Genomic DNA, 25,996 nt, shown 5'->3' with positions numbered 1-25,996 from the left:
GATGTATCTCTTTCTAAAAAGTTAATAAAAAGAGGAAAAACAAAAGCAACTAAGGGGGAAACGGGCAGATTCCAAACCTGTTCAATTTTCCTAAATTTCCGCCGCTTTGATGGATTTGTGGAACAGGACTGTTCCTTGACAAGGACCCGCCCTGTACCATTTTGCCCATTTTCCCCACCCCCCATTATTTGTGGTTTGTATTTGTACAAAGGTAAAGGTTGTATTGTTTTATTTACATAAGTTCTCATCAGTTCTTGGTCTAAAGGGTCAGCAAATTGTCCTTTTTTTAGCTAACAAAATGTGATTATTAATTACTTGTCTCAGTACGATTAGTTTACTATTTTATTTAGTTAACTCAATACTATTATTATTTTTTCATAGAACCATATGCCTCAGACATTCCAAAAAAGAGGGGGGGAGGGATCTCCATATTTCATCGACACTGATTCCATTTATCAATACCAAACAGTAAAGGTGAGAAAATATTATAATTTTGGGTTTTTCTTTCGACTTTCTAAGTTGGTTGCCAATTAGAAACTATTGTTCCTTACATTAACTGGCTGAATGTACTATCAGATCATGACAAAGAGATAGAATTTTTAGAAATGATAAATGATTGGGCCTTTGGACAGTCGGTCATGGATCCAATAGGAGGGCAGTCGCTGATGGAGTACTGCATATGGTGCTCAGGCTCTGGTTTGAAATATGTGCATTGCTGAACCTCTTGGTAATGATTACCACAGTATGAAAATGGTTGGCTATTTAAATGACATAAGTGTGAAAGGTGTAATGAAGGGAGATAAGAAAAACAACCTAAACTGTTAGCATCGGTCTGCACTGTGGAAGATGTAGAGATACCCACATCTGAATCATAGTTTCCAGGGTAAGTATCTGCACAAGTGTATCAGACAGAGCTGTGATAACTTCTTACTTCTGACAAATTAAAAATTAACCAGATGGCTTTCACCTGAGAGTTCTTAAAGAACTCAAATATGAAATTGGAGAATTTTTGACAAAAAATTAACAGTATTAATATTATCTGAAGGTTGGAGAAGATCCAACATAACACTGATTTTCAAAAAGAGGTCTAGGTTGAATTTAGGAAATCACAGACTTGTTGGCCTAACTGTTTTGCCAGGTAAATTAATAGGGAATATTTCTAAAGCAAGAGTTGTTAAACACAAGAAATCAAATTTGCTGATGGGACATCAGTAAGGCTTATCTAAAGGGAAGTCTTGCCTCACCAAGGTTTTAGTGTCAACAAACATATATAAGGGCTATCTGGTTGACAGTATGTGCTACTTGGTCTCCCTGAAAGGATGCTGACAAATTTTCCTATATACTTAGCAGATAATGGAGTAAGAGCAAGGGTTCTCTTAAAGGCAAGTAACTGAGGGCCAAACTACATAATATATATTTTTGGTGAGTCAGCTCTGGGTTTCCCAGACCCAACCTGCTTTATCCACAGTAGGGTTGCCAGGTCCCTCTTTGCCACCGGCGGGATATTTTTTGGGGGGCGGGGTTTGGGGAGGGGAGGGACTTCAATGCCATAGACTCCAATGGCCAAAGCGGCCATTTTCTCCAGATGAACTGGAGTTCTCTATCAGCTGCAGTTCAGTTGTAATAGCATGTACCTGGAGATTGGCAGCCCTAATCCTCAGCTCCACAGCAGCTCTGGGGAAAGTCATTTAAAAATCCTCTCCCTAAGCTGCAGTTCTGAGCCTTCTTAAACACTGCTGATTTTTTACATTGCATATATTTAAATTTTCCCCAAAATTTCTGTTAAAAAGCCCCCCCCCCCAAAAAAAATCCTTTTTCCCCTTTCCTGTAGATTCAACATTTCTAGAAATTTTACATCTCCATTCTGTCAACAGTGCCAGATGATCTTATCCATTGATAAGAACTGCATGGTTTCCCTTACCACTGTGCCCTTGCTTGGCTTATAGCCTTTACTTCAATTTGGATTAATCAATTGCTTTAGAAGGCTGTTTTACTGCTGTGGAGAGAGCAAACTGGGTACAGGGAAGCCCTCTGGTATCTAGATGAGAATTATAAAGGGTGCGGATTAACAAAGATGCTGTAATTATCCAGCAAGGTATGTAGGGACAGTGCTAAAATATTCTGAATGAAATATTTCTCCAAAAGATTTAACCAACCCTCCCCCCCCCATTATCTATAACTAGTTAGATGTTACCCAGGGTTTGTGGCAATGCTAAAGAAGCTTCCAGAAGTGTAAGTTCTTTAAGGCAGAGGCATGAGAGAAGGAAAGAAGGGACAAAAGTAAGGAAGGAGGAGATAATGATGGGGAGGTGTGTGTGCAGAAACCTGGGCATAAAAGCAATGAACAAGCAGTTTCATATCCCGTAGATGATATTATTAGAAGGAAAGGGAGTAAAGTGCCACATGAAACACTGGTCAGCAGTTAAGATGGCTCAAGGCAGTAGGATATAGTAGGGAGATAGATGAAAAACCAGACTGCTAAGGAAATAGTGGGTGGCCAGTAAATAAACAAGAGGCAAAAAGACGAATGATCTAGAGGAGAATGCAAACTGGCGGCAGGAAGGAAGACGACACTATATGGTAATAAAAGGGTGTAAAGCTATGTCAGTCTGGCTCTGGCTCTCTTTTATCAGGGCTCTACCCCAAGATGGGTCATAATAATGGCCCTACACACCTCTCAAGTATTTTATGTTTAAAATTGTCAGTAGCCAGCACTGTATTTCTGCCATGGTTGGAATATGGGTGAATGATTCAGATAGGAATAAACTTGTTTGTTAATGGCTCCTATAGGAAGTTCTATGGGATAAAGTCAGTGAACTGTAGGGGGTAATATTGCTGAGGAAGGGGTAGAACCTGCCCTAGGGAGAAGGACCTGTGGGTGTGTTTGAGGGAGTGGTATGCCTGTCACACAATACACAGCGTGGTGTAGTGGTTAAGAACGGTGGTTTGGAGTGGTGGACTCTGATCTGTAGAACCGGGTTTGATTTTCCACTCCTCCACATGAGCGGCGGAGGCTAATCTGGTGAACTGGGTTGGTTTCCCCACTCCTACACATGAAGCTGGCTGGGTGACCTTGGGCTAGTCACAGCTCTCAAAGCTCTGTCAGCCTCACCTTCCTCACAGGGTGTCTGTTGTGGGGAAGGGAAGGTGATTGTAAGCTAGTTTGATTCTTCCTTAAGTGGTAGAGAAAGTCGGCATATAAAAACCAGCTCCTCCTCCTTCTTCTTTTTGCCTCACCATCATGATGACATGCTTTTGGATAGTCTGAAAAAAAAACAATCGCTGGGTTTTCCTTCTCTTCCTCAGCCCTTACAGTACTGAAAATAATACCCTGCAAACAGCCAGATGGGGAGATGCAGAAGATTTAATTTCTTAATAGCTTATGTTGTCCTTCAAAAGCTATTTTCATTTTAGCAACGAGCTTTTTAAGAAAACTGCTAATTTGATGGATGGGAAGATAGACCAGTGGCTTTGCTGAAGGTTCAAGGTTGCTTCATATTTTACTTTTTGTACCCTAGAACAGATTCCTAGGTATGGAAAAACAGTTGAGCGGCTTAACAGTATACATGTGTTTCAGTTATGATTTTGGCTGGCAAAATTCTTGCCAAGAGTGTCCCCATCTGCTTTGGGCCTACGCAGGTGCATTGTCCTGGCAAAAAACTGCACTTCTATACATGCCTGGCATTCATAAGTGAGGCTATTAATGAGCATTTGGATTCATGAATCTCTTCTTGAGCACAAAACATAATGTCTGAAGTGGCCTTGAATTTCCCAGGGACAAATCCAGCAGCCTCTCCCAATGGTCCAGAGAGCTCTCATTTGCTTTGCTAGCACAATGCACACATTTCCATTCATGCCTTTAAATTTATATTCATAAGGGCTATACTTTGTTGTAAATGTAAATCACCCATATACAAATGAACAGAAATGGTAAATTGTTCTAAAAAAAGTGTGTGTCGAATAGGCAACAGAGCTATTATTCCCACATGAACTGTTCATTTTCTTCAAAGAGCACTGTTTAGAGCAGGGGTATGTAAATTGTTACAAGGGCGGGATATGACATAAATGTCACCTGGTCGGGCTGTGCCGTGCCTTGCCAGCTCAGATCAAGACCGGGGTAGAGGCTGCCTCAGCTGACTCGCGGGTCATGCTAGAGCTCTCGAGCCGGAGCCGGCCCCCAGGCCGTATGTTTGACACCCCTGGTTTAGAGGAAGGCCATGCTACCTCCACTGAACCCCAACCTTTGTTTAACTATTTAGTCTTTCACCATTGCCCCTTATTTTTTAATTCTTACTTCTTAGCAGTATATTTTGTAACAAAAATGAAATGAAATCAAATTTCATTTGTGGATGTGGGTATTGGCTTTCCCACATTGCCTTAAGATTATTGTTACAAAAAGGCCTTGGCTCACCTGGTGCCTTCATAGAGTCCAATTGCCAAAGCGGCCATTTTCTGCAGGTGAACTGATCTCTGTCGCATGGAGATCAGTTGTAATAGCAGATCTCCAGCCACCACCTGGAGGTTGGCAACCCTACTTATGGGGCTATCTTCTGCTTAGAAGGTGTTGTGATCTGCATGTGTCCATACACTAGGAGGATCAGGAGAAAGAGAAATGGAGCAGTGGATGTTATCTCTTAGAATGTCTACCTGAGCACTCTAATAGGCCCAACATGGCTGATCTGGTAATACTCTTCTCACATTATGCGAAAATCTGAGATTCGACTAGGAAGGTTGTCTGAATTTCCCACCGCATACAGGATTGTGTCCTCATGCTTGCGTGCTAGGAATTTGGGGAGCCTAGCTTTCTTTCTTTTTCTTTTTCTTTGCAAGATAGCATATAACTCTAATGTTTCAAAAAGATGAATGCAGAAAAAGCTACATGGACACAGTCTTTACAAAAGTTGTGCCCTCTTTTCCCATTTGAGGACTGCTTGTTTTCATAGGAGAGAATTGCAGAACAAATGCAGGAGGTCTACCAAGTTGCTATCTGCCTCGCTAATTAAAATAATATGCAAATTATTTTAGCTGCATGCAATTAAAATATGCCTAATTTACATTTTGCTCATGATGTATTTCCAGTGAGGCTCTCAGTGCTGAACGGCTGACAAAAACAGCCTGCCAGCTTAAATTTTATTGCTCTACAAATTTAGAAGGTTAAGAATTCAGACCAGAGTAATGATGTCACCAAAGTTCATAATGACTTGTTTGGAATATAAATTTGTCCATCTCAATGCTCAAAAATAATGCTCAAAAATATTACGCATTTACCATATTTCCCTTACTTAGAAGGGCCCTGCTGGCACTTCATGAACTGCAATTAGAGTCCAGGACTTGGATGAAATGTTGAGGGACAGCTGAAAATGATAACAGCAGTATAAGAAGGTTCATCAGCTGTCATGTGCCGATATTTTGAGCCAGGGGCCTTCACTTGTGTGTCTTGTGGGGGGACTCTTGACTGATGTGACCTGCTCTGGGAGAGCATTGTCTAAGAAACTGGCCATAAATATAATAAATAAGAGAGAACTGACGGAAAGCAAGGTCCCCCCCCCCCCCCGGCAACGTTTTCTGAGGAACTCTTTTAACTGCCAAGCTTGTTTAAAATTGAGCTGAGGGCAGTTCACACATTGCCCTGAAGCCTATTAGGGCGCTCCCATGTTGGAAAACCTTTCTGCTTAATTGGTTACTTATATTTCTACAAGTCCAAAACTGCACTGTCTATTGGATGTCCAATCCTGTTGATTGTCTTGACCTGTTTTGTGTAATCTGCCTTGAGTCCCAGGTAGAAAGGCAGACTATAAATAATGTTAAATAAATAAATAAATATTCTCTGATCAGTCCTTGCATAGCCCCATAAGTAGGGTTGCCAGCCTCCAGGTGGTGGATGGAGATCTCCTGCGATTACAACAGATCTCCAGGCGACAGAGATCAGTTCCCTTGGAGAAAATGGCCGCTTTGGCAATTGGACTCTGTGGCACTGAAATGTCACTCGTTGTGGTCCATTTCATGGAATATTGTTTATTCAAATTTTTTGAAGGCTTAAGCATATTTGGTCTCACCAGATACCAGTGTCATCTCTTTTGCTGGCCACTGTCCTGTTTTAGTCACTAAAACCATTTTGTTTTGTTTTCTTCTTTTTAAAAAAAGTTATAGTAAATTTGTAAAATTCAAGCCATTAATGTTTAGTTAGACTGTCATTAGTGTTGGGCAAGGACCTGGAAGACCCCTGTTTAAATCCCCATTCTGTTGAAGAAGCTTGCTAATCTAGTAGCACTCTCAGCCTAACCTACCTCACAGGGTTATTGTAAGGATAAAGTGGAGGAGTGGAGTATGATGTTGTAAACTACTTTGGATCCCCACTGGGGAGAAAAGCAGGAGATGAGATAGACAGACAGACCTGATACTTGGTGATCTTCTGTGAAGGTATTTGGCACCATTTTGCCAATGTATTTATTGAGCATAAAATTTTGTGTGAATTCATTCTTTATAAAGAGCCAGTTACAAAGAGTCTCATTCTTTATAGAGTCAGTGTGGTGTAGTGGTTTGAACCTCACACTAGATCTGCGAGTCTCCTGGTTGGAATCCCCACCTGGCCATTAAAGCTTGTTGGGTGACTTTGGGCCAGTCACACACCCTCAGCCTAATCTACCTCACAAAGGTGTTGTGAGGAGAAAATGGAGGAGAGGAGAATGAAGTCAGCCACTTTGGGTCCCCATTAGGGGAGAAAGGTGGAGTACAAGTGAAGTAAATAAATTAATAAGAAAGAAAGTAAAACCTGAGACCACAGTCCCAGAACATATAAACTCATTTGCCACTGAGGGGCAAAACATAAATACAAAAGGAGGGCTTGCCTGACTATACCCAGAGATTAAAGTATTCCTTGATTCGCAAGAAACTTGCAGTTTTGATGCCTTGCGTGTCTCCAATAAGAATCTAAAACTTATCTGTATTGAACATTTGGGTCCCACCTCTTTTTCAGTTTATCCCTTGCTATGACTAGACACATTTCGTCACTCTTAGGTTTCAGGCATTTATAATAAGCATGAAAGAGATACTCAGTGGATGGTTGGAAACCCTTCCCCATAATTAGCATGAAGAAGTACATAGATTTTGCATGGATCAGAACTGAAGGTTCAGGATGTTATTCTGAGAGCTGAAGTGATAGCAGTTTGTAGGAATTGCCTGCCCAATGACAGATTTCCCAGTCTTGTTTAGGATTATCCCAGTAGACGTGGCAATGAAAAGGACAGCTACAGGTACCTCACGTCCACTCCGTTTTTTGCCATCGAGTCACAGCTGACTTATGGCGACTCTGTGGGGTTTTCAAGGCAAGGGACATTCAGAGATGGTTGGCCACTGTCTGTCTCTGCATTGAGACCCTAGACTACCTTGGTGGTCTCTCATCTCATCCACTCCCTAGCAGGTGTCAACTTTACTTCTCTTGACATGAACGATGGTGCCAAATCTCAGGCAATCAAGGCAGCCAGATGTGGCCCTTAGCCAATATGTGCATCCATTCCACACTGCCATCACCACGCACCCCCCCCCTGAAAAGTAACAGTAGTTCTGTGCTCAGAAGCGCCTAACATTCTATCCTTTAGGATTTCTTGAGAGACGTAGTTTCACTTCAGATAAGGTTATGAGGTTGAAATGCACTTTGGGGGTTTTCTTCTTTGAAAGTGTTCTCACATCAGATTTTCCCTGCACATATGTAAAGACAGCACCATTAGGGTAGAAGCTTGGTATGTAATCATGAAGAGGATTTTGTAGAAGAGGATTTTGAAGTCGAAGTGCTTTCCAAAGTTTTCTAAGTTAGCATGGTCCTCTGAAATTGTGTTTGTATTGTGTATTGTGTGTGTGTGTGTGTGTGTGTGTGAACATTTGCATTCTTTTTAGTTACTCCATTTATTAAAGTGTCTGCCGGTGAATCTGAAACTTGGGGTGTAACCTGAAAAAACAACATCTTATATCCCAAAGTCCGGTGGCACTTAAAGATAGTTTTATAAAGTTGCAAAAGTCATATTCTAGAACGGAAGCATGCCTTTGAATCAAAATGAGTCACCGTGTGGTGGGTGGGTTGTACTTTCCTACTATAAAATTCATAAGTGCTAATGTCACTTACCTCTTGCAAAACAAGGAAAAATTGTATTGTTGCTATTAGTAGTAGCTCCAGCACCAGTACTAGTAAAATTAGTTAAAGGGTCATGGAGAGCAGGAGTCAGAACTACCGGTATGTCATATAGGGTGTTTTTTTTAAATGTTCTGAAAGCGTTTCACAGACTTTTGTTAGATGTTCTGCAGGACAAACAAGGCCGTTGCGCTTGAGATCAAAGCTCAAACGTACACAGCCACAAAGCTGTGAGAAAGTAAGTGCAGGACTAAGGTGCACTGCGCACAATTATATGCCATAGACAACCTCTTGGATACTTTGCCACAAGTAAATGGGGACATAACAGTGCATGTTATTTCTTACACAAAACTTCTGTTGTGTAGGAAATCTGTAATGCCTGAAGCAGACCTTTAAGATAAAGGTTGAAGTAGGCAATGGCATTTTTCAATTTCAAATGTGAATTCAAATAATGGAATTCAATATCCATAAAAGTGACCTCAGAATTTTGTTTGTCTGCTTAAATTATTTCAATCTGAATCTCTCTCTCTCTCTCTCTCTCTCTCTTTCTCTCTCTCTCTCTCTCTCTCAGCATTTTATTTTTTTCCAGTTCTTAAATACATAAAAATGTGTCATTTATTTATTCGACAGATATATGTATTTTCAGTTCAATCACCTGGTATTATTATAAATTCTTTCAAAATATTTCATGATCACAAACTGCACATGAAGCTACCTTATACTGAATCAGACCCTTGGTCCATCATACTCATACCAGCAGCGGCACTCCAGGATCTTCAGCAGGGGTCTTTCACATCACCTACTTGCCTAGTCCCTTTAACTGGAAATACCGGGGATTGAACCTGGGACCTTCTGCATGCCAAGAAGGTGCTCTACTACTGAGCCACATCCCCTCCCCAATTCATTTGCATTACATAAATTGTATAGCCTTGTGCTATCCTTGCAGTTCTTATTTGGATACTATATTTTCACTATATTTGGATGTATATATTTTATCCCTCTCTTCCTTTAAGCAATTAAGGGCAACAAACTTGATAAACTCCATTGTTTTATCCTCATAACAATCACATGAGGTAGCTTAACCTGAGACATAGTTACTAGCTCAAGGTTGCACAGTGTTTTTCATGCAGGGTAGCCAGCTCCAGATTGGGAAGTACCTGGAGTTTTTGAGGGTAGAGCTTGGGAACAGGAGGGACTTCAATGGGGTATAATGCCATAGAGTCCACCCTCCAAAGCAGCCATTTTCTCCAGGTGAACTAATCTTTGTCGCCTGGAGATCACTGTAATCCCAGGAGATCTCCAGCCACCACTTGGAAGTTGGCAGCCCTACTTTCATGAGTGAATATGTGGATTTGAACCTGAAGCTCCAAATCCAGTACCCTTAACCATTATACCATACAGATTCTCTTTACTTAGTTCCTGTACTTTAGAGAGCCCTAGATGTTCGGCTATCTTTTAGTGAACACAGTAAGAACATAAGAAAGGCCATGCTGGATCAGACCAAGGTCCATCGTCTGTTCACACAGTAACCAACCAGTTGCCTCTAGGAAGCCCACAAACAAGACAACTGCAGCAGCATTATCCTTCCTGTGTTCCAAAGCACCTGATATAATAGGCATGCTCATCTGATCCTGGAGAGAATAGGTACTCATCATGACTAGTATCCACTTTGACTAGTAGCCATGAATACCGCTCTCCTCCATGAACATGTCCACTCCCCTCTTAAAACCTTCCGAGTTGGCAGCCATCACCACATCCTTGGGCAGGGAGTTCCACAATTTAACTATGTGTTATGATATTTATGATGGAGTAAGATTAGTCTCTGTATTGTTCCTGTTTTAGTGTATGTGCTGCCGAAGTGAGAACACTAAGATTTGTCAAGAATAGGACTGGCTTTCCTGTAGGATGAATTTCAGAGCTGCACTATTACTGGTTTTGTGGTAGTGATACTAATCCATAGTATGCTTGGGAGTTCCACCTTTGCTGAAGCCTGGGCCTACTTGCTTTTTTGTGGGTCAAGGGGAATGTAAAAGCTTTAGATTTCTAGATAACCACCACCAACTGCAATCCCAAACACTTTCCATGCTGACTTGGTTGACGACTCTCATGCACCTGCCAAGCCAGCCCTCAGGTTTGTGCTTCCAACTCTAGGAGACTGGCTGTGCCCAGCATAAAGCATATCAGAAACAGTGGAGGATGAAGAAAGGATGCCATGGTCAAGGGGCATCAGACAAGCAAGAGAGCATAGAGCATGTGAGCAAGTTAGTATAGGCTAATACGTGATTGTGAGAGGGAAGTAACAATGTATTCTGAAGTCTGTGACTTCTGCATGATGCTGGGTGGACTGGCGACAAACACATAATAAGGTGTCCTTGTGCTATGTAATGGAACAATATATGTAAAGCTGATGAATCATACAGAGTCCTGACTGATGGAAAATGAGAGTTAAAGTGCGCAGAGGAGACAGCATAAATCTATCATGCATAGATAGTTCCTGGAAATGTTTTCCATCCATAGATTCAATCAGGACAGGGGTCTTGGTTTGCCTGTTCAATAATATTTACTTTGGTGCCCGCCTTCCTCACTTAGACTCAAGATGGATGGCTGTTTATGGGTGTCTTGCACTTAGAATCAAACAAGATCACCAAAATATTGCAGTTTGCAAATGTAGCCTTGACTCAGTCAGAATCTTTGATGTTTCTTCCGTAAACCTGAGAAAATGTTTCCGAGATACTGCTCCTCCAAAGTCAAATTGGCTTTAATTTTGCTTTAGTCACCAAAGATGCACACACCATTCCTGTGTGATGTTTCAAATAGCCTTCACCACTGGAGAAAGCATGTGTCTACATACGTTCAATCATTTAGAGGTGCAGTCTGTCCATACTGAACAATAACACTCTTTACTCTGATTGCTAAGTAGATGCTACATTCTGTATGACCATCTGAGAAGTAATCCTGAACTGTGAGCCTGTGATCTTTGGCCTTCACAATCCTCTTTCATCACTTAGAAAGGCAGCCCTCAATAGCAGCTGCCAGCACTTGACAGAACTAAAAAAGCCAGAGAGTAAAGAGAATTCATTCATATTGCTAAATAATAATATGCCATCGGAGGCACAAAGAGCAGCTTCTTTTGACTGGCATTCCCAGGTAAGCTGGCCGTATGGTGGACTCCAGTTTAAAAAAGACGACTTGGAGCTGCTTTGCAATTTACACATTGTAAGCAAAAGCTGGTGTTCAAACTAGTGTCATGTTTTCCACTTTCAGCTGCACTGGGCGTGCCCTTCGAATGTTACCCCTAGCTATATGGAATCTGCTTGTCCAGGATGGGCTCCCATATGGCTGGGAGCTCTGTGTGAAGGCGTAAGGATATAAGTGAGGCCAATCGCCTGGATCATTCTCATAGGATAATCCTGCCATGAGAAAGACCCCCATCCACAAAGCTGCAGTATTCACACGTACCTTCCCGTGGCATGGAAGCATGTGATAAAAAGTGACTTCCAGAGTAAAATGTGTATAAACTGTATTTGCCCATCTTCTCCCATTGCAGAACGCTTACGTTCTTCTGGATGGGAGAGGGCTCATGAGCTTCATGGGCAGGCTCAGGCATGCCCTTAGAGAAGGGGGATACTGAAGTTCCTCCCATGCGACAACTAGCAAACTTGCAACAGAGTCTGTTTGCTTGTTGGCTCATCCCCCATCCACTTCCCAAAATATGTAATGCATGAAGTGCCCCTTAGAATCACAAAGTTGGAAAGTATCAAAAGACCATCTGGGGCAGTTCCCTGCCACAAAGCCCAACTATTATTGAGAGAGCTGCATGCGTAAAAGCCCCATGGCGCAGAGGGGTACGCTGCAGTACTGCAGTCAGAACTCTGCTCACGATCTGGGTTCAATCTTGTCAGAAGTCGGTTTCAGGTAGCCTAGCCAACTCAAGGTTGACTCAGCCTTCCATCCTTCCAAGGTCGGTAAAATGAGTACCCAGTTTGCTGGGGGTAAAGTGTAGATGACTGGGGAAGGCAATGGCAGACTACCCTGTAAACATAGTCTGCCTTGTAAACGTCGGGATGTGATGTCACCCCATGGGTCAGTAATGACCCGGTGCTTGTAATGACCCGGTGCTTTACTTTTTAAACCCAAAATGAGACAACTTCTTAACAAGCTGTTGTTCTAAGGCTGTGGAAGCAAGGGGAAGGACAACTTGGCTGAGTCCCTGGCTATAGGATTTTGTACACAGAGGGGCTGTACCCATTCCCTTCCAAGAAGAATATACATCTCAGTTGTGCACTAAACCTAATTAGATCTTGGGGAAAGGGGAATTTACAGAATATTTAAGAAAAATCCATTTGGTTAATGCGTGCCTCCTCACTCTCCCCAGCTTAAGACGTTAAGGAGACCCATTGAAGCTTTTTCTGTCTGGTTCACAGTAGAGGTACCAGAATAAAGATATCCTTCATGCTCTTGCAAGATTTGTACAAACTGAAGCAGGATGATACTGCACTATTCAGGAGTCAAGGACATGAATTTTAACCAGTGACTTGGCCACTAAACACACAATGACTCAGCAGCCATTGGAACCGGAATGAATGAGTTCTTATTTCTGTCTCTGTGGTCTAATAGCTCGGTAACTTTCTTGCTCATGCTCCATCCATCTGACTACAGACAACAGGGAAAGGTTGCTTAAAATATCATTAAATGTTCCCCAGAAGAGAGGAAGGCCTTCGTATAAGCCTTTCAACTTATACGGACAAGTGACATCTTTTAGGTCTGCCACCGTTCAAAACACATTCATGCCATTAGCAGAGGTTGGTTATTTAGTGGAAGTTTATTTATTTGTCTGTTGGTTTAATACATTTTCATCCTGCCCTTTGTTTAGGGTTGCCAACCTCCAGGTGATGTCTGGAGATCTGGAGAAAATGACTGCTTTGGAAGGTGGACTCTATGGCATTATAACCCACTGAAATCCCTCCCCTCGCTGAACCCCACCCTCCTCAGGCTCCACCCCCAAAATCTCCAGGTATTTTCCAACCCGGAGCTGGCAACCCTACCTTTGTCCAAGGAACTCTGGGCAGTCTCCATCAGTCTCCCCTCTTCCATTTTTATCCTCCCAGCAACCTTGTGTTGCCAATTAGGCTGAGAAAAAGAGACTGGCCCAAGGTCACCCACCAAGTGTCATGGAAGGGAGGAGATTTAAACCAGTAAATCCCTAAAATGGTTGCTCTCTCCATAAAGTCATTAGGTATTCTTAGCTAAGCGGCTCCCTTTTTCAGCTCCATACTGGACAATCACATTGACTACATTACAGGTTTGTTCCAATACATACGTCAAAACAAAACAAAAGTGCTAAGTATTGTTATTATTCACAGGCTGCCTGATCCCACAACTTCTTTACGCTATGCCATCATTAGGATTGCTGTAACCATACAAACTTGACAGTGCAATCCTAAGCAGAGTCCACATCCTTCTAATTCCATTTAAGTCAATGGTGTCGCTATAAAGAACAGGCGATTTGTGGAAGACAGGCAATACGCAGAAAAATATGGCTGACTAGTCATCTGGAGCAGGGGGAGCAAAGATAGGTAGAATTAGAACTGGCCATTGCTGCCTCATTTATTGTTACTTATTTAGATATTTGTTCCCAGCATTCTCCACAATGGGAACCCAAACCAGAGAACAACGGTATCCTCCCCTCTACAATGTTACCATGGCAGAGTGCAGATTCAAACTGGAGCCTCAGATACTAGTCCAGTTCTCTAACTGTACTGGCTCATACTGCATTACATGGTCTCAATCCACCTGAAGAAGAAAGCAACCAGCCAGCCATCACAGTGTGGGATGGGGTGGAGTAGAGTTGTCAACTTCCAGGTACTAGCTGGAGATCTCCTGCTATTACAACTGATCTCCAGCCGATAGAGATCAGTTCACCTGGAGAAAAGGGCCACTTTGGCAATTGGACTCTATGACATTGAAGTCCCTCCCCTCCCCAAACCCCGCCCTCCTCAGGCTCTGCCCCAGAAACCTCCCGCTGGTGGTGAAGAGGGACCTGGCAACCCTAGGATGGAGGGAGAAGAAAAAGAACTAGAATCAACTGGAAATGGGGTGGGGGAGAAAGATCACCACCTGAAGTCCCCAGACAGTGGGACCGGAGCCACAGTGGGGCCAGCTACAGAGAGGCTCGCACTGGTCCTGCATCTTGGTGGCTCTGCCTTTACCTGTGTCAGGTGACGGCTGGCCATTGCCAGAGTCAGGACTCAGATTCCTGTAGACGCCTACAGGAAGTTCAAAGAATAAACGGGGCAGGGAGGAGCCTTGTCAGGACCCTTAAAGGGGCAGCTACAGTCACGGAGGAAAAAAAGAGGCAGTGCAGAAAGAAGAGCCTGCCTTCTGGCTTCCCTCCCCCGCAGTCCCTCACAGGCACCATACTTGTTTTATTTGATTACTGTGTTTCATCTAACTCTTTAAAAAGTACGTCATCAGTTGATTTGTCCAATCTTCACTAGAAGCCCAAAATGGAGAATGAATGGAGTAGCTGCCCTTATTTAATTTTTTTTCTGTAAAATATTTGAATACAGTGGTTCTTGTTGGATGCTTATGCTGTAATTGTGAGCCACTTTCCTGTCACACATCTAACCTGATCTAGGGATCATGAAGATTTTTCAGTAATGGCCCTTCCTGCTGTCTGTATAGTATATGTGCTGGGTGGGAGGGAGACAACTAATGCGTGGAAGGAGGTAGATTAAGATTATAAAGGATTTTGCTTCTTAGTGATAATTATTAAAAGTGTAAAATGTACCCTGGGGTGGGGATTATCACAAAATCCTTTGCTTCCTTCTCATGGGAGTAAGTGGCTCAGGTTTCCTATATAGCCTGTAGTTATCTTCCATTGAGAAGGTTATACAAAATAACCTGTTTGCTCCCTTCCAAGCAATTCTCAAATGTCCAGATCTGATGACACATTTTTTGTGTGTGTGCGGGCAGCATTCACAACTTGATTAAACTACCTCAAGTGATAATGAGAAAGGACCACAGTGAAATAGAAGAGCATGCGGTTTCCCAACTTCAATCCTGGACATTTATAGCTAAAAGAATCTCAGGGCAGGGAAAGATCTCTGTCTGCCTACCAGAAGCGTTGGAGAACTTTTGCAAGTCAGAGTAGACAAAACAGGGTCAGACCAAGACCTGATTTAGTATAAGGCAACTTCATATGTTCAATGGTTACTCAAGATGTTTCAGTATTATTCCAGTACAAGTCAATGTTTTACTTTTTATTTTTTACCTTCATGCAGTGCTCAGTGATTTTATATACTTTAGAAGTGACCATGGTTATTATTGAATAATATTTACTATTAAGGCATTTTAAAGAGTGCTAAGTCCTGTGTCCTAAGTCCATTGTACAATTAAATTATATAATAGTACTGATATTTCATAGTTATTTTCCAGTAGGAGCCAAATCAGAAATGACACTGGTGATCCATTGTTGTCTGTACTTTAAAACAGGTTAGAAATCCTTGATAACACCCCCATAATAAGTGTTAATAGTACTAGTAGTAGATTGCAGCGGAAAGTAATCTAGATGACGGATGCACTATGGAGAAGAATTACACCTGTGTTAGAGAAGGGACAACTTAACCCTTTTCTTTTGTAGAGTATCTAATACAACCCCCTCCAAAATGTACCATTAACCACATACAGGGGAAGATAGAAAAGATATATGTCTTTGTTTTCTGCAATAGGTCTAAAAGCTTCAGTGAGTATACTTAGATGAGGAAAAGAACAGTCCTAGCCTGATTTCAGAGTCCCCAAGACTGCTTTAAATAAAATTTAAGCTATTGGGAGATTCAATCATCGCTCCCCCAAATCTCATACAGCCGTAAATCTGTCGTCTGAATTTTGTAGGAGAAAATATCATGATTTTTTTTAAAGACCTTGCTTCAAAGCTATTATGTTCTAATGGTCGGCATGGGGAACGAGACAGAGAGGTTTGGCAGCTTTTGAGATCGATCACCATGATAATACAACAAAGTTGTTCTAAGGTGTGCTTATGATAGAATAATAAGTGGCAAGGCCACGTCAGCCTGATTACTTCTTGCAATCAATCAATCAATCAATCAATCGACCTTTATTGGCATATAGATTACTTCTTGCTTTTGTGACATAGATGTCTGAGAGGGGACGTGAATCCCTTCTAAAAACAGTGATGATATGATACAGGGGTGACTTCATATTGATACCACCTAGTCCTGGCATTGCCCATTGGATCAGCTTCTGTTACAGACCCTGCACTATTCATAGACAATACACTTCTCACTGGTACCATCAGGGGTTCCCTGCTGAACGTTGGGGTCAAAGCTCATGCATGTACCGTGGAGGTCATTGGGCAGCAGACAACAAGGGCAGTGTTGACTGCCTAGGCAGTGCCAGGTGCTGCAGTGCAGCGCCTGTACAATGGCCAACAACTTCATGGGGCATGACTGTCCTGCCTATACCTCTTGGCAGCGCATATTAATGCACACCGTAGGCCTGTTGGCCAGGGAATGATTGATGTCTACATTTTGAATAGACAACACACTGTCGTTGATGAATATAGTATCAGTAATGGTGAAACATTACACAGAAGGCAATACTAGTTAGATGAACAATTGTCATCCTGCCTAAATGAAGAATAGCAAACTTTATTGTTGCAGATGGGAGGGGGAAACTATCAGCTGGCTTAGTATGTAAAACGTCATGAACAAAAAGTGCTGACTAATATTTGCGTGTCTTCTTCCCTATTTTTTTACAGCCAATGTTTTCAGTTGCACCAAGCTTAGCCACCAATGCTTCAACAGCCTTTAATCCCTACTTGGGGCCTGTCTCCCCTGGCTTAGTTCCAGCAGAGATCCTGCCAACAGCACCCATGCTGGTTGCAGGGAATCCTGGCGTGCCGGTTCCTGCTGCCGCTGCTGCAGCAGCCCAAAAGCTAATGAGGACAGACAGACTCGAGGTAGGAAATACGACTTTATTTTTTAAAAAACTTCTTCTAGTACCCAGATCTGCATTGCTAATTTCCTAAGCAAAATGGTAATACCGCTTAAATGTGATCCCTCCCCAAAGTGTGGTTGTTATGCCATTCAGAAACACAAAGGTAATGTAATAATGTACCCCTCACTAATTATTGAAAAGGGACATATTGATCTCTATAACTACACAAAAAGAGTAATGATCTTCATGAGCAGTAGATGAAGTTAAGCGTCCTCATGCGATCTTTTGACTCTCTGAAATGTTTTGTGTTCTTCATGTAGCTTTCTGTCCACAAATCGCCACGTGAATGGCAAAACTGTGTTTATCCAAGGGCAGATTGCACAGTAATGCTGGATGCCCATCCAGCTCTTTGGAGGATGATATTATCCACGTCTCATAACATTTTAGTGTGCAAATTGCTTCATGCTCCTCACCTGGCTCTATCATTGCTCCCAAGTATTCCATCAGTCAAATGGGGACATTTATGATCCACCATGCAAGTCAGGAGTTCCTGGCTGGACAGATATATAGAATTCCTCTGACAGCAATTACAGTAAGCAAAATTGCATCCCAGTGCTATGAATCGAATTTCGTTAGCTCGTTAACTGCCGTCAAAGCTGGTTAAGAAACAATCATCACAGCCTCTCTCATTTCCCTGCCATGCTCGTTTCTAGCCGAGGTCTCATATTTGTTATTTATCAGCTTTTGCTACACTCCTAACAAATGTTGTTTTGCTCTCGCAATTATTCTCCTTTGCCCTGAACAGCTCCTTATCTGAGTATGCTTGACAGGGGTTTTCAGCAGCTTATCACATCAATGTTAAAATGGGCTCTAAGCCAACTTTGTGCTGTAGCTTGGTATGGAACTCAACTGAGTCACAAATGCTTCACGCTGGTCTTCATGGCATCTGAGCTGAACATTTTCTGTCTTTAAAATGTAAAGTTAAGACACAGACCTGATGCAGACATAATGCATAACCGTGGTTAGCGCTCATTGTGGTTGGTTGTCTTAACCCTGATTAAGAACCTTAACAGAGTTAAGCAGAGTTTATTTTACCAAGCTAAGCTTTGTGCCTGGGGGCCATGTACGAAATACCGGTCAGACCCATATAAGACCCTGTAGGAAAACCCTGGTTGCATGAAAACAGATGTAAAGCTGTCCTGAAACACAGTTAATGCAAACGGTAGGTTGCACAAGTCCACAAGCAGTGGCTTTACATCCTTAACCATAGTTAAGGTATTCAGACATGATTATAGAGAAGAACCATGCAAACATTGGGTTGGATCCAGCCAGCTGTTTAACACAATCTTTTTTAATTCCTCTCCTTAATGCACTGCTCATCCTACATGTCTTTTGTCCGTGCCAGCCTTAGCATAGCCTTTTGGGCATTTGAAGGCGATCCCTCCTTCCTTTCTCACCAACTGAAAATCTTTTTACATAGGGCCACAGTGATGGTGACACATTGTTTTGTTCCAGTTCCTTCTCTCACAAATGTGCACTGACTCGTCATTTCCTTCTTTGAACTTTACAAGTTCTGAGTAATATGTACAGCTGTAACCACACACTTGTGCCAGTTTTTTTTTTTTTTTTTACTCAGGAAGATAAAGTGTACAAACAGAATTTTTTTTAGAAAAAACGCACACAAAGCAGCCCTCAGAGAGACCATGATTTTACAAAAACCGCTTGTGTGAAAAAGCTTTCTATTCCTTGAAATCCCCATAAGGAAACCTCTAAAATAGCACCTTATTACTTGTGAAATGTGAAAGAGAAATTGGCTAGTTGCACAGGGAAATGGAAGGGCCGAGTCTTTTCAGGAAGCTGCACTATTTCATTTCCCTATGCCCAAGCATAAGATCATAGCTTTATGCTCGCTGACCAAAGCATGTGGAGCAGGAGGCTAAATCAGAATCACATTAATTATTTTTTCCACAATTAAAAAGCCTGTACAATTTAAATGTCAGACGTTGAGCCTAAAACAGGTTCTGAAGCTAAAACCCATTAGAGATTCTACATAGTTAAGACCCACCCTGGCCAAAGAAGTTGGTTTTTACATGCCAATTTTCTCTACCTTTTAAGTAGTATCAAACCGGTTTACAATCTCCTTCCCTTCCTCCCCCGCAACAGACACCTTGTGAGGTAGATGAGGCGGAGAGAGCTCGAAGAGAACTGTGACTAGCCCAAGGTCACCCAGCTGGCTTCATATGTAGGAATGGGGAAACCAACTCAGTTTTCCAGATTAGAGTTTGTTGCTCATTTGAAGGAGTGGGGAATCAAACCCGGTTCTCCAGATTAGAGTCCACCGCTCTTAACCACCACACCACGCTGGCTCTCCAGCAAGGAAGCTTCATAACCAGAGTGGGTCAGGTGATACCTGGGGCTGCAGCTCACTGGCTGATCATCCGCTCAGCCTGCAGAACATCACAGATTTGATCCCCAGCATCCCCCAGTTAAAAAGGTCAGGTAATTGGTGATGTGAAAGGCCCTTGAAAGCCACTGCAAATTACAGCAGACAGCGCTCACCTTGGCAGATTAGCAGCCTGACTTGAATATAAGGCAGCTTCGTGTTTCCTTCAAAACTGCCAAATCAGGTTTGCTCACAGGACTGGGTGATATGTTGACTCCGTTCCAGACTGCCTTGCCGCATCTGCCCCTTAACTAAACAGAAACTGGATTTGACCTTACATAGGCTATATTACTTCCCTTATTTATTTATGCCCCCCGCCCCAACAGGACCCAAAGCAGCTTAAAGTATCTCTTCTATTTTGTCTTCACAACCTGTAAGGTAGGTTAGGCTAAGAATCACCCGGCAAGCTTCGGTGGCAGAGCAGGGATTTGAACTAGGTCTCACAGATCCTAGTCAGACGTTTATTTATGCCAGTAAATCCAGCATGAGTTGTGCGATGTATTGGCACCCAAAGCACGACATGGACAAAATGGGGAGGAATAGGAGAAACAGCTTCTCAGAAGCTGTAAATGTACTCCATGGTATTTCTTAACCTTTGACTTATTTCCTCGTTATTTCCTTCCTTATTCTTCCCACTCAAGAAACTTTCAGAATAGTCTTGGGTGGTGGTGATGCCTTTTCCACTTTCCGCCAGCTTAGCCCCATTTTCCATGGCAAGTTGCCCTTGAAAAGCTTGACCTTGGCAGGCGTCCCCTGATTGGATGCCGAGAGAGCAGAAGCTCAGAGCGGGGCCTGCAGAATGGCAGCGGTATCGATTAGAACGGGGGGAAGCGCAGCAAGGAAACGAGAAATGGCCAGAGGAGGTTTTCTTTTTCAGACTAATTGGGCAATTTTCGATCTGCTGCTGTTTGTTTTGCCAAGTTCAGGGAATCTGTTCTTTAAAATAAAAAAGGGGGGGATTCCTGCTGGGCTGCACGTTAAATGGGGAAAATAGGATGTCACAGAGACTGCTGTGATGTTGCTCCTGGTGACAAACTTTTCTCCTGGAGACAAACTCTTGTCCGCCGACAAGTTAACCAAACTTTTTTGTTGTTGTTCTCCTAGCAGGTTTGTTAGTGTAAATTGGCACTGTTTTTTTATTATTATTATTTTAGCCAGGCAATTCCAGCCTTTCAAAACTTTTATTTTGATGATGAGTCAATGTTTTTTTTTTTTTTTTTTGGCAGTCCTAAAACTCTTCCCGCTATAAACAGAAGCAGCTATTCTTCTGGAATCTGATTTGTTTCCCATCCCTCCCTCGCCCCATAATGATGCTAATTTTATACCTCGTTTGAAATGTATAGCCAGCTTTACAGTCTTTATTCACCTTCACAACCATCCTGTGAGGTTGGTCACTAGTTTTTCCCCCCCATTCCTGTCAAGATTACAAGTCTGTCAGATAGTTTGACAGGTGCAGGATAGATCAGTGAGATCTAAGGATGATGTAATCAGCCTGGAAAGTACCTGGGGAGCTAGAGAAAGCTGGCCTGATCCAGTTAGAGCCAGGTGGCTGATGCAATGCAGTAGCAATACCAGGATAATTGGATATCTACTGTGATTGGTGGCTGCGTCCACCAGGTGTATATAATGAAGTGAAACCGCAGTTCTATGCGGGATGTTATGAGCGGAGAGTGTGAAAGGAGTATCTGTATATATTTCTGCACTGTACAAATAAACTACACTTTTTCTATGTGGCCGTGGACTTTCTGATGGGTATCCTGGACAAGACTGCTAATCCGCTTGGCTTCCGCGTCAGGGCTCTGGGCCCAGCTCCTCTACGTTACATGAGTGTTTTTGCTACACTGCGCAGGTTTTATGTGTGGTGGTAGTTAAGCAGAGTCCAGGATTTTCAGAAGCTACTAGAGAAGTAACAGCTGTGTGTGAGTAATGGCACAACAATCTTTTATCCCAGTGGATAAACTCACCTCAGAGAATTACCACGTTTGGTCTGTGAGGTTGGAGCAATATCTGAAAAGGGAAGGTTTATGGGATGCTGTGGAAAGACTCCCTACTACAGCAGCCGAGATTGCCAAGGACATAAAAGCCCTTGCCAATATCACCTTGACGGTGGGAGATGACCAGCTTATTTATGTTGTTGGAAAAGAGCATGCAAAGTTGGCATGGGATAGTCTGCGAGCAGTGTATCTCCGGGACTCAGCTGGCACGCTGCTAGCACTAATGAGGCGTCTTTATAGATGCCATAAATCACTGCACACGCCGGCCGCAGCCCACTTGAAGACCCTTGCAGAGTTGTTTAGACAGCTGGAGTTGAGGGGAAAAGTTATATCTACGGAGGACCGGGTGTATTTGCTTTTGAATTCTCTGGATGCGAGCTTTGATGTTTTAGTAACCTCGCTGGAGAGCCTGGCAGCAGGGCAATTAACCTATGAATACTTGACTGGACGAATTCTGGAAGAAGAGGAACGACGGGAGGAAGGACGTAAGCAGAAGACAGCAGCCCAGCTGAGATACACCCCCGAGGTTAAATCAACGAATCGCCCGTCTGCCGAGACCTCAGCCCCCCAGCGCGTTTTTCATCCCAGGCAGAGAGAGTGGATAGAGTCTACGCCGAGGACTGCAGCCGAGCTGTTTAGACAACCCCGAAAAGGGCAAGAGGTCTACTCAGCGCAGAGCCAGTGGCAGCAGCAGAGGGGAGGCGACGGAAGGCAGAGTAGGAGCTACAAGCAAGATGAGGAATGCGTGATGTTTGTCAAAAAGTGTTTTCTTTGTGGGTCCTCACAACATTTGAAAAGACATTGTCCCCAGTTGGCCAGGAATAAGCAACCAAAGAGACAGTCAGTGAATGGAACTTACACTGCTGTTGTGCTGGCAGAGGCTGGAGACAAAGAGAACATTTGGCTCTTGGACAGTGGGGCAAGTACATGTTTTGTTAACAAAGCTTCCATGTTGGTTAACCAAAAGCAGTCTGCTAAGTCTTATGCAAGTCTAGCAGATGGGAGACACTTAAAGGTACACTCTGAAGGGGAGGTGTTTTTCCCAGAGTTAAATCATAAGTTTCAAAATGTACTTTGTGTGCCTGAGTTACAGCATAGTTTGCTAAGTGTTTCTGTGCTGGCTAAGACTGGTTTTAAGGTGCAGTTTGAAGGAAACACCTGCCAGATAAGCCAGGGGGAGGTTGTAATGTTAGAAGGGCACTTGCAAAAGGATGTCTATGTGGTGCATAGAAAGACAGGAGAAACTTCTATGGTAGTGGAGTCTGTGAATAAAAATCCACATAATGAGTGCATACACCTTCTACATAGGCGTTTTGGCCACGCCTCCTTTTCCATTCTAAAGAAGACCCTGAGTGTGTTAGGGAAGGATGACATTAAGTTGAATGGGTGTAATTCTTTCCTAGATTGCACTGTCTGCAAATCTGTTAAAAGCAGACGTAGTCCAGTGGCTAAGGTAAGCCAAAGGGTGGCAACCAGACCTCTACAAATTGCTCATTTAGATCTCTGTGGTCCATTTCCTGAGAGTGTGTCTAAGAACCGGTACGCTTTATGTATTGTGGATGATTTCTCTCGTTATGGCTGGGTGTATCTGCTGAAGCAGAAAAGTGAGGCATGTCAAACCATCAAGTATTGGATTAAAAGGGTGGAAAGGCAGCTAGACCTCAAGGTATCCAGTATACAATCTGACAGAGGCGGTGAATTTGTCTCTAGTGCATTTACCCAGTGGTTAGAAAGCAAGGGAATTGAGTACAGATTGGCTAATCCCTGTGTTCCTCAGGAGAACGGTGTGGCTGAGAGGAGGATTGGTTATCTAAAGTCAATGTTGCAAGCTTTGATAGAGGATGCTAATCTAAAACCCAGGTTCTGGGGGGAAGGCATCAAGGTGGCTTGTTATTTGATTAATAGACTTTGGACCTCCAGCATTAACAATATTTCCTATAAGGCATTGTACAATAGAAATCCCTCTTTAAAGCATTTAAGAGTGTTTGGTACAAAGGCTTGGGTGGATATACCTTTAAAGAACCGCAGAGCAGGTGGCAAGAAATCCAAACCGCTGATTTTTCTGGGATATCAGAATGCAGCAAAATCTTATCGCTTTGCTAATGATCAGAACCAGGTGTCTTTTAGCAAATCTGCGAATTTCGGAGAATCTTTTAATTGGCCACGCTTACATGGTACTGAGAAGGTTTCTGAAGAAGTTTTATTGCCGGCTAATGGACAGCCAGAGGCAGATGAAAGTGTTTTTCCTGAAGTTGTTGCAAGCAGGGAAACAGTAAAGGTTGAGACTCCAGAAGGAGGGGAGTCTAGTGGCACGGTAGTCAGACGGTCAGACAGAAGTAATAAAGGAGTACCTCCATCAAGATATGGTTTTGAAGATTGTGATCATGTTTACAGTATGGATGATGGTGAACCTGGTAGCTATGAAAGAATTGTAGCTGACAATGAAAGAGAAAAGCTATTGTGGTTCAGAGCAAGGAAGACTGAACTGGAAGCAAGCCAATAGCTCAAGGTTTCTCACTCTAATCTGACAGGTGGCAGTTTGTAAATTGGCTGCACCTGGATGTGATTCCAGGGGTAAAAATAAACAGAGACAGTAAAGGTGTTTTTTACTTGTCTCAAACAGAAAAAATAAAACAGTTGCTGGAAAGGTTTAGCATGCTTGATGCTCATGCAGCTGAAACCCAAATGATCACAGGTTATTTATGTGAAGAGTCTCAGGAACAAGAAGAGTGTGACAAATCTCTGTATCAGTCCCTGATAGGAAGTTTGTTATATCTTGCTTGTTGGACACGCCCAGACATATATCAGGCGGTACATTGCCTGAGCAGGAAAAATATGTCACCAAAGCAGAGTGACTGGAAAGCAGCTAAGCGTGTACTCAAATACCTGAAGGGATCTGTAAACAACCAGTTATGCTTGAATGCATGTAATGGGGAACTGACTGCGTATGCAGATGCATCATGGTCAGATCAGGGGAACGCGAAATCAACGACCGGGTATGTGTTGTATTTTGGTGAAGCACCCATACATTGGAAATCTGTAAAACAGTCGTTTGTAGCCATGAGTTCATGTGAAGCAGAATATAGTGCTGTGAGTGAATGTATAAATCAGGTGGAATGGTTTGTCTATCTCATGAAGGAACTCAATGTGTCTGTACAATTACCAGTAAAGGTGTATACTGATAGTCAATCAGCGCTACAACTTGCGACTGAGCAAAACTTTAAAGGCAGAAATAAGCATATAAGAATAAGATATGTCAATGTAATTGAAGCTGTGAACAAAGGCTTGGTATGTATTGTAAAGTGTGCCAGTGCTGGTAATGTGGCAGATCTATTTACAAAAATTGTGGATTGCAATAGATTCATGAAACTAATCAAACTAATCTGAAATCCTTGAGAAGGAGTGTCAAGATTACAAGTCTGTCAGATAGTTTGACAGGTGCAGGATAGATCAGTGAGATCTAAGGATGATGTAATCAGCCTGGAAAGTACCTGGGGAGCTAGAGAAAGCAGGCCTGATCCAGTTAGAGCCAGGTGGCTGATGCAATGCAGTAGCAATACCAGGATAATTGGATATCTACTGTGATTGGTGGCTGCGTCCACCAGGTGTATATAATGAAGTGAAACCGCAGTTCTATGCGGGATGTTATGAGCGGAGAGTGTGAAAGGAGTATCTGTATATATTTCTGCACTGTAAAATAAACTACACTTTTTCTATGTGGCCGTGGACTTTCTGATGGGTATCCTGGACAAGACTGCTAATCCGCTTGGCTTCCGCGTCAATTCCATATATGGGAACTGAGGCTAAGTAACAATGATTTCTCGCACACTTAACGGCAAGTCCCTGGCAAAGGTAAACCTTTCCAGTATCGCTTCTGAACAAAACTCAACTGATCGTTTTTTGTGACCAACATTGTATATTTTGCCTCGTAAAATGTCTGCCATTAACATATTCCTGCTCCACACTTACTTTGCAGAGGGTCTGTTATTCTCATGAGTCAGCTGTGCAGGGAGCTTAGGATACCATCTTATTATTTGTATTTTATGGATGTTGTTACCCACCCTGAGCCCCGCTGTAGTGGGGGAGGGGCGGGATATAAATCTAAATAAATAAAATAAAAAAGTATTTTATAACACGGTGATTCCAGTGACTTCTGAGAACTTGCAAATTGTGGGCTGACTTGTGACACATAATGTCACTGCACTGGAAGCAGCTTAGCTCTAAGTCCTGGGCAGGCATTGCCTCTTTAAATAAGCACAACACCCATTACTCTTTTATTTAAAGAGCCAGGGGGTTAGATAGAGTCTTGGAGGACAAGACCATCAGCAGCTACTAGCTATGGCAAATAAAGGCAACTTTCACATCCAGAATTGGTTAACGTCTTATGCGGAACAAGAGGGTTTTGTATTACACACACTTTATTTTTTAATATTGAGATGAAAGGGTATAGGGTTGAAGCTTCAGTGTTAATATTAA

General features: G+C 42.7%; 1 protein-coding gene across 10 annotated transcripts in view; it reads left to right on the top strand.

Annotated features, from left to right (window-relative positions):
• Nucleotides 1-25,996, top strand: part of MBNL1 (muscleblind like splicing regulator 1) — a 204,671-nt gene that overhangs the window by 148,613 nt on the left and 30,062 nt on the right. For 6 of the 10 annotated variants that reach the window (XM_056850314.1, XM_056850306.1, XM_056850307.1 and 3 more), the window contains 2 exons: nucleotides 382-474; nucleotides 16,905-17,105. In XM_056850314.1, coding sequence (XP_056706292.1) covers nucleotides 382-474; nucleotides 16,905-17,105 — 294 coding nt within the window. The remainder of the gene's footprint in view (nucleotides 1-381; nucleotides 475-16,904; nucleotides 17,106-25,996) is intronic. The other 4 variants (XM_056850312.1, XM_056850311.1, XM_056850310.1 and 1 more) reach the window with 1 other exon arrangement.

The sequence above is a fragment of the Euleptes europaea genome, chromosome 5 (assembly GCF_029931775.1).
Source record: "Euleptes europaea isolate rEulEur1 chromosome 5, rEulEur1.hap1, whole genome shotgun sequence".
Lineage (NCBI taxonomy): Eukaryota > Metazoa > Chordata > Lepidosauria > Squamata > Sphaerodactylidae > Euleptes > Euleptes europaea.
Note: the sequence above shows the minus strand (reverse complement) of the source record. Positions and strands in the feature narration are given on the sequence as shown.